Here is a 9,589-nt window from a genome sequence, read left to right as displayed (position 1 = left end):
TGCGTGCTATTTTAATTTTGATGGAAATAACAAACACTACTATACTAAATATTATTTCGTAGTCACGTCTATGTTATATTAAACCCTCCCAACTTACCATCTACCGTTGTTTTTTTGTATTTAATGTCTATAATTGTTTATTATTTATTATCGATGTTTAACATTTTATTTTCAAACTAAAATAATTCACGTCTCAAACGGATTATTTATAAATACAAATGATTGTAATCCAAACTATAATATTCCATTAATTTCTCCATCAACCTCAACGACAGTGGTGATCATCGATAAGGGACGTAGTCGGTTTATAATAATTCGAACCATGTTCATCGGATAGGATTGGATCAAAATTTTGAAATTTTTTAATTAAATCAGCCACCAGTCATACTTATAATAAAACCGACTATTGTATCGATTCGGTCAATTTTTTTTATTCAGATCGATTTTTCGAGTCTCGAACCTCACCCCAACTGAATGGTTTGATGCACATTCGTTGTGCTATGTATAAAATTGAAGCGCGTGGTACGTACGCCAGCTTGTGGTATAAAATGACAGGTACGGACCTCATCTGTGAGCTTGTGAAGACCGAAGCACACAAACGAGGATGGGTCGCGCCCTTCTCTCTCACTTTCTCGTCCTCTCACAGTCGTCCACTCGCTTTACACCTTCTCCGTACGTACTTCTTCCCTTCTCTGCTCTCTTCATCGCACATATTTACACGCAGTGTCGAATGTAGCATCAATTGTTGTGATTTCTAAGTTCGGATTCAACTTTCAAGCAGATCATTGTCTGCATTTGGAACCAAATACACCAAGCCTCATTCGCTCTTCCCGCTTAATCGGTCTTCAACTGGAAATAGTTCCCGATGTTGTTGCGGTATCTCCCTCACCGAACCTGCTGCTGCGCCAGAGCGTCCTCCCAGTTCCATCAAGTAATTTATATTTCTACTGCATTTCGTTATACTGGACCTCGAATTTCTTTCGTTTTTGTAATAAGTACTTGTAGTGGATTGGGAATTGACTCTTCTGTGTTCTTTGAGATTTCACTGTTCGCCAACTTGTGTAAAATTTCAAGTCGTTTCGGAATGTTGTGGAAGAAGTAAGATAAACACTAGATAATTGCATTAGTTCCACCAAGTAACGTCTACTTCTTCTGCATTTTTTATGTTTGACCTCGAAGTTCTTTCGTTTTTATAAAATGAAGTATTGGTAGCGGATCGAGAATCGTGTTCGACTTCATTGCTCGCGAAAGTGTGTAAAATTTCAAGTTGAATTTTGTAGAAGCAGTAAAATAAACACTAGATGACTGCATTAGTTCCATCTTGTAATTTCTACTTCTTCTGCATTCATTTTATCGGACCCCAAATTTCTTTAGTTTTTATAATATGAAAGCACTGGTAATTGATCGATAATTGAATCTAATGTGTTATTTGAGATTTCATTGTTTGCCAAAGTGTGTAAAATTTCAAGTCCATACGGAAATTCATAGGAGTAAGATAAACCACTAGATCACTGCTGGTTTGAGGAAATGAAATGTTAAACTGCTGTTGGGTTGGATGATTACTTTTGGAGCAGTGTTACTTGTCATAAGTCTAATCAACTTCTGAGTTCTGCCCTACTAATTCTGAGATTCATAATGTGTTAGGAGTGCATCCAAGTTGCATATTGGGTAGGAAAAGGGAAGATCATGGGTATGTGAGGGACTCTTCATATGTACGAGGCCCTTTGGGTCATTCAAAAAACAAAACCAATGGATAATATAATGTTGGTGTCTAGGAGTTGTAATATCCCATTGGCAGTCTTTCTAATATTTTTCAGTTCACATTGTTTCGTTATTTTTCTCATTCTCTTTTTTGGTTTATGGATGCTTTTAGTATGTTATACATATTAATGTATACGTCTGTGCACATATATTTATTTGCTAGCACTTACCTTGTTGTGCAATTAAACCAAGTTGTGTATTGTTTTGCCAGACGGCGGATAGTCTCTGGTGTTCAGCCAACTGGTTCCATTCACCTCGGTAACTATCTAGGTGCAATAAAGAATTGGATTTCACTTCAGGTTTATATTACTTCTCATACTCAAATGCGTTATTTGCAAATTTGCTATGATATCTCTTGCTTGTATTCTCTGTCAATGCTTTATAGAATAGTGTTACTATCTTTATGTATGGCTCCCTGAAAGACTTTTGAAGTAATAGTGGTTAGGCTTAGCTCAGTTCTTGTATTACCATTGGGCATTGCTACTAATTTAACCTGATTACCTCTTGAACATACATTTGGAATTTGTGATTCTGTTTTGAATAAAATCCTGTATGGCTAAAGGCTGTTTTTTTTTTCCTTCCCTTGAACAAGTTAAACCAATACCTGACTATCCTGCTCCCTTGAACTTTCAAAACATACTCAGGACCTTGAATGTAGGTTTATTTTTTAGTGATTCATCCATGAGAAGGAATAAAAAATAATGAAGAATGATATTTATATGCAGACAATGTATTACTTATTAGTTTGTTAGCTCTATGATCCTCTGAGGAATAGCTTGAGAAAAATTTTCAAACTTGTCATCGTTCATTTTTCCCTTATGTTAGCTACAGTGATATTTAAATACTTAATTGGAGTGCACAACTTGTTTTCTTTTGCCTCTTAAAACCTGCTAATTTTTCACGACTCTTCCAGGAAAAAAAGCATAAAATGTATGTTTATCTGTTCTCATATTGTTGTAAAACTTCCTTATTTATTTTCATGCTATTTTGCAGGATACATATGATACTCTCTTCTTCATTGTGGATCTTCATGCGGTATGTTAAGACAATTGCTATTTTCATGTTTGTGAACTATGCACAGATTCGTATCCTCTGGCTACCTCAGTTTAGTGCCACATAGTTTTTGCAGAATGTTTGTCCTCGTGGATGTTGTTCTTGCTGTGACTTGGGGTTTTATTTATTAACTGATTTGCGATTCAATACCTTGGGTGGTTTTCTCTGTATGGTATTTAATTACAAAATGATCAGAACTTCTATTTCAAAAAATGTTATTTTGTTGGAAAAGTTGATGATAGTAGAATTCTTTATATTTAAAATCAAATGAGGTTAGGAAAGCATTTAGGGTGCATTCCACTAGGAAAGACCAAATGTGATGTGTTGATGTCTGCAGTAAGCAACTGAAAGTGACATAATGCTTTGTCAGTTGGTCCTGTAGAATTTTATATGATACCCCAACTTGTCAAGTGGGAGATGCAAGGTGTTATCTCATTTTTATCATTTTTATTTTAATTTAAAATGTTCTAAGCAAATTAACCAAAAATTTCATAATCTGAGCATAGCTCTTGCTCATGTTTGCTCAGTAGATAAAAAGGAAAAAGTTTCTTGATAGAGCTTAGTAGTTAATTTGGAGGTTTATTTTTTAAGTTTGTTTAGAAGATGAATGGTTGTTACTGGAACGTCTGTCATTCATATTTAATTTTAAGATTTGTTAATTCCAAGACAAAACCTAATTGTAATCTTTATGGACTTTTGTATTTTCTTTTAGTAAATAACTTTTTAATATTGATCTTTGGGTTTTTCTGCTGCTTGACAATTGTAGCTTACTTTTTTTTTTTATTGTATTACTCTCATTGTTTCCAGATCACATTACCTTATGATACTCAGCAATTACATAAAGCAACAAGAGATACAGCAGCCATTTATTTGGCATGTGGTGTAGATACCTCCAAGGTAGGGTGTGTAGGGTGTGTGTCTTTAACTACAAATGTAGAAGTTGTGTGTGTGTGCGTGTGTGCCTTTAACTACAAATGTAGAGGTTGTGTGTGTGTCTCACACATAAGGGATTTTTGTGGGGTTTGTGAAGCAATTAGAATGCCCCTAGCTGTGGAGTATTTATGAACGAAATTGAAAATGCATTATGTGTTGCAGGCTTCTGTCTTTGTTCAGTCTCATGTTCGTGCTCATGTAGAGCTGATGTGGTTACTTAGTTCAGCCACACCAATTGGTTGGCTAAACAGGATGATCCAGTTTAAGGAGAAATCACGCAAGGCGGTGCGTTTATGATTGTATGATATTTCTGTATTCTTTACCAAATTACTTGCTCATATGTTCTTTCATTTGTTCTCAATGAAAGTTGTTCTTATAAAAAAGGTGTTCCTTCAAGTCTTCTTTATCTATATAATGAAACAACATTGAGATCTTGTCCGTGGAAGGCTTACAAGGACTGAAAAGAATTTGTATTGACAGGCTTTTATACCTCTCAGAGAGGTGTCGTGAGTTATGTTTATTGTCTGCATATTGATGTTTAAAGTTTGTCTCAAAGTCCAAAATCTTAAAGTAGAGTTACTCTAAAATGCAAGAGAAAAATAACAGCTAGCATTACACCATCTTCGAAATATGGAAAGAAAAATGTCCGGGTGCACCTTCTGATCCCCCATTGCTTATCGCTCTCTAGGATTCTTTATTATGCTCATTGTATAACTCTCTTGTACTTTGAGTTTTTATTATCACTAAAGAAATTTGTCTCCGTTTCAAAAATAAATATACGGAAAGAAAAGTGTGATGCCTTAAATCATTATCAGCTTGTGTTAAATTTATAATCATCAAGCTTTTGTCATGTTTTTATTGGGAAGTTGTTTCTGAAAAATCAATGTATTTGACATCACTGATCAGGTTTGGATTTTGTAGGGGGATGAAAATGTTGGCGTTGCACTTCTCACTTATCCTGTCCTAATGGCTTCTGATATTCTTCTGTATCAGGTGATCTTCTCGATGTGTAGCCTTTATATGTTAATTTGTGAAATTTCTACGGGGTGAATTTGTTTCTGTATTTCCTTAGATAATAGCTATTAAGAAATTTTACCATGCTGTTTTCTGGTTGCCAACTATACTGATGTTTATCTCATCTTTTGTCATGCCTTTCAAATGCAAAATTCTAAAATATATGTTTATCAAGCATCTTGTTCTATTACCATTGTAGTTTATACTCTTATCTTTTACCTATTTGCATATAATGCAGGGATGTGCATAACTCATTTCAACTTGGGTAGATTTTTAGATGTTGTTAGGCATGTTAAGATCAATTAAGCATGTTCCCTACATTCTCTAACTCAAGGACAAGGAGTATATAGGTGTAATTTTTTGTTTGCACAGGGGTGTACTTTCACCATATTCTTGAAACTTCACGTTCTTATCCAAATAAGAAAAAGGAGCATTGTATTTTAAATTTATTATCAATGAAAGCAGTTGTTTTCATTAAAAAAGGCAGCATATTGGTGTCTAATGCAATTTGTAAAAACATCTCTGCAGTCAGACTATGTCCCTGTTGGTGAGGATCAAAAACAGCATCTTGAGTTGACTCGTGAGCTGGCTGAGCGTGTGAATTATCTATATGGTGGAAGGAAGTGGAAGAAATTAGGAGGGTGAGAGTCATCTAAGTTTCATACTGGACTATTTCTGTTCACAGCCCACAAAAAGAGGGGAACAAATGGAAAAGAAAAAATATTTGATTTCTTGTGCTTCTTGTCTAATTAATGCAGGAGAGGTGGGGTTATTTTCAAGGTGGATTTCTTCCCTTCCTCTACTTGATATCATGATACCTCGTGCAACAAGAAATGGTCCTCAATTTTTATCCTAATGTAGGTTCCTGAGCCACTTATACCTCCAGCTGGTGCACGAGTTATGTCCCTCACTGATGGTCTCTCTAAGGTACGCTTGGAAAGGGTTTTTCTATTGAGGTTATGAAGAAATTTATTTGAACAAGTAGGATTCTCTGACCCATTGTTAACTTATTGATGTCTCTATGGTTCATGTTGCAGATGTCGAAATCTGCCCCTTCTGATCAATCCAGAATCAATCTTCTTGACCCCAAAGATGTAACTAAACTTCTATCTTTTTTCTTTTTATTTCTTGGCTGAATGCTGGTTTCTTGGATAACACTCTTTCCTAATTTTTATTCATAATTTGGAGCCTACTATGGTTACATATGATCGTAACTGATTTAGTTATTTGTTAATACATTAATTGTAAATGTAACAAAAGCCACCGGCTGCAAATGTGAATAAACCTATGTGGTCATTGACCAGATATATCCTACCTGTTATTGCCATATCCATTTATTGTCCGGGGATGATGTAATTTGCGGTGAATAATTAATTAACTGATCTTTTGTGTTGTACCCTTCATTAAATTATATCTACATCAAATAATTCCTAGTTGACGTGTTGGGCCTCTTTTTTCATTATTTATCCTCCATTCATGTCTATAAAATATTGTAAGTTGATTTGGTTGTTTGCTTTCAGGGGTATTCTATTTCTTGGATTTATTGCTTACACTTTGACTATTATTTGTCAGATACTTGAATTCAACTCAATTCAAGTGGTTGTGGACATGCAAAATTACTGATTCTTTTTAGTTTGATGCAATATTAATTTACTAATCCTTGAAGCTAAAATTACCACCTTAAGTTTATGATATATAATGCAACTTCGGTTGTCTGTTTATTCTCTACTTCTTTGATTTAATATCATGTAAATTCTTTTTCACAATGTAGGTAATAGCCAACAAGATAAAACGTTGCAAAACTGACTCATTTCCAGGGTTAGTCCAAAAGCTTTAGATATTGTTGTGTGATTTCTTATATAATGCTCTTTTTTGCATCCTAAAATTTATTAAAGATTGTTTCTTTGAGATGTTTGTATACTGAAATTTTCAACAATACTTCTATCTCGTATCTGGTGGACTACGTAGGTTGGAATTTGACAATCCTGAAAGACCTGAATGCAACAATCTTCTTACAATTTACCAACTTGTTTCTGGAAAAGGAAAAGAGGTGTTCTACCTAGACAAGCTGTTGAAAATTTTTTCTTTGAGATGTCTCTAAGTTTGTTCTGAAAATTTTTTCCATTGCAGGATGTTAAGCAGGAGTGCGAAAATATGAATTGGGGTTCATTTAAAATCCTTCTTACTGATGCTTTGGTCGATCATCTACATCCTATCCAGGTTTGCTTTAGGTTCTCTAGTTTTGATACACTTCTAGGACATCTTGATGCATTTAGTGCCGAACAAATGTTGGAAAGATTATTTTACCATAGACCTTGAAGCAAATAAAACATGCAAGTAGGCAAAATTTGTCGAAAGGAACACAGACATATAGGGCTCTATGAAGTATGAACTTTGTCTGGAAGTAGTATGGTTAAGAGTAGAGGCATTTGTTTAACATTTAAATTACTCTTGCTTCATTACTACACCAACTTGAAAGCAACTATGGAAGCCAATCTTCGATATTTCTAGGAGAGCAGCAAACTGCAAACTAAGTCAAAAATTTGATACGTAAAATTCCATCTTTCTGAAAGCAAATCGGATGCATCTACTGCTGGATAGCTCAGTACGATAAGAAACCTCCAATTTGCTTTGTGAGGAAGAGTAGGCTAGTTAAGATGTTGGAGGCTATATTTTGTATTGCGTGTGCCACAAATGTGCGCCCTTTTCTGTTGTGAAGTGAGGAAAATATCGTGGGTCATTACATAAGTAAGTAACTACTTTGGGAGACTAGATTACTCGAATGTTTTAATCTTTGAGCGTGACCAACATTTGCTCCCAAATTATGTACCCTATTCATAGTATTCTCAATGTGATGCAAAAAGGACATCCTAACCTCGAAAGGATGAGGACCATGCTTTCTAGAGAGAAGGTTCTTGTGTTCAACTGCAAAAACTTTACTCTTGGCTCTTGACTAACTGGATATCACTCCACGATCGTACCTTTTGGCCAGAAATGTTTGGTTTCTTATTATTTAAAAAAAAAAAAAAAAAGTACGTTACCCTTTTTACGTTTCTCCATTCAGTAATGATAATTGTGAACCAATCATTTTTCAACTCGACTTCATTGTACTAATACTTGATTTTAAATAGCGTTGTCTAATCATTCAAAATCAACTTTTAAAAGTATAACACCAAACATTAAAATAATGCATAGCATAAACGATATATTATTTATCCTTTGTTTCGATTCCTTCCATGCAGGTCCGCTATAACGAAATTATATCTGACTCAGCGTTTTTGGATGAAGTCCTTGCCGATGGTGCTAGGAAAGCCTCAAGTATTGCAGATGTTACCGTCAATAATCTCTATCAAGCTATGGGTTTCCTTCGGAGATGAAACAAAATCGAGCCGTCATGAAAAACTTTCAAGAATAAACACATCAATGCATGCAACCACAACCACAACCACCTTGGTAACTTCACGTTGTCCATTAGTTTCTTTTTGCAGAATACAAGCTAGCATATTTTGTTTATGGCTGAAATTAAGTTAAAATATGCTTTTATTTGGCACTATCACCATTCTTTCTGTAATGAACTTCTTGGACATTTGTACTATGATAAACTTACGAGTAAGTTGGGTGCCTGCATGAACAAGTATTTCTTTAATATTATTTTTAAAACAATGATTTCTAGGCCAATTGATTTAAGCTAATTTCAACAAGTAGCACCTTTAGGATTAATAATTAATAATCAAGTGTATCCAACATTTTTGGACTTATGAATTATGTTGATATAGTCTCTTAGATCCTAAGAGTCGTTTTAAATGAGATGGGCAAGTTGGTTCGGTTGGATTTACTTGAATATTTTTGCTCTGTGGAACGAATTAGATACTTTAAAAACTTGGTTTAGTATCATTTTCATCAAAGATCAGTTTACTGAATGATCAAAGAAAATAAATAGGGAAATGGTAAATATATGGGAGAAGGCATGCCAAAGTTGAAACTCAATAGATTTGACTTTATAATTGTGCGTTACACGAGTCAATGTAGTTTATAATGTAAAGTAGTAGGGGAATTATGATTCTTTCCATCTAGGAAATGGGATAAAGGCTTAGCATTAGGACGAGCACCAACAAGTCCAACAGAATCTTTCTTTTCTTAATTATATTTTCTTTTACAAAATCATTAGGGAAAAAGAAAAGTGTTTTAAAGGTTGAATATAAAGAAAAAGAGGGGGTGTCAAAAAAGTGAAAGTGGAAAATTATAATGCCTAAAATCGTATCTAATTAAGTGGAATGTAGGGGTCCGCCACTTGGGTAGGTGCAGCAACTTTTGCTATTATTCTCATTACTATCATTATGATACTCACTTCTCTAATCATTTTGCTATTAAGTTTATCAGTTTTTCGAAGCTAATCTTACTAACTTACACCCCTATTGACAAGTGTTTAAATTAGTATGTATATATATATATATTAATCAAAATTGTCTCTCATTCATACTTTCAAATCTTGTAACATTAGTTTGTTTTATAATTGAAACCTCACTTTTCTTTTTCCTCTTCCAAGTGCATGAATTCAACCCGTTTAATTCTTAAAATGAAAATGTTATGAAATTGACATTTAATACAAATTTCATCACTAACATACAGTAAAGTATTAGTTATGTTTATTGACAAAGAGATTGATCAATTTATGTGTCGGAATAGACCTATGCATGTATAAGATAATTGCATCCACTTAGTTTGACATTTAATACAAATTTGATCGAGTCGATTTTAAGATGATAATTAGGATGCAAATAAAAATATTTTCAAAAAGTCATATGGTGAATGTAATATATATATATAA

At 34.1% G+C, this 9,589-nt stretch overlaps 1 protein-coding gene across 1 annotated transcript; it reads left to right on the top strand.

Moving 5' to 3' along the window:
* The first annotated feature begins 530 nt into the window (after nt 1–530).
* Nucleotides 531–8,439, top strand: LOC101219148 (tryptophan--tRNA ligase, chloroplastic/mitochondrial). Its single transcript, XM_004136179.3, has 15 exons — nt 531–672; nt 782–931; nt 1,973–2,060; nt 2,755–2,796; nt 3,622–3,711; nt 3,910–4,032; nt 4,669–4,740; nt 5,290–5,402; nt 5,520–5,541; nt 5,623–5,688; nt 5,799–5,855; nt 6,533–6,579; nt 6,730–6,811; nt 6,892–6,981; nt 8,004–8,439. Exons 1-15 carry the CDS (start codon nt 605–607, stop codon nt 8,136–8,138), a joined length of 1,245 nt encoding a protein of 414 aa, XP_004136227.1. The 5' UTR covers nt 531–604; the 3' UTR covers nt 8,139–8,439.
* Nucleotides 8,440–9,589: the final 1,150 nt, after the last annotated feature.

Source organism: Cucumis sativus, chromosome 3 (genome assembly GCF_000004075.3).
Source record: "Cucumis sativus cultivar 9930 chromosome 3, Cucumber_9930_V3, whole genome shotgun sequence".
Classification (NCBI taxonomy): domain Eukaryota; kingdom Viridiplantae; phylum Streptophyta; class Magnoliopsida; order Cucurbitales; family Cucurbitaceae; genus Cucumis; species Cucumis sativus.
Note: the sequence above shows the minus strand (reverse complement) of the source record. Positions and strands in the feature narration are given on the sequence as shown.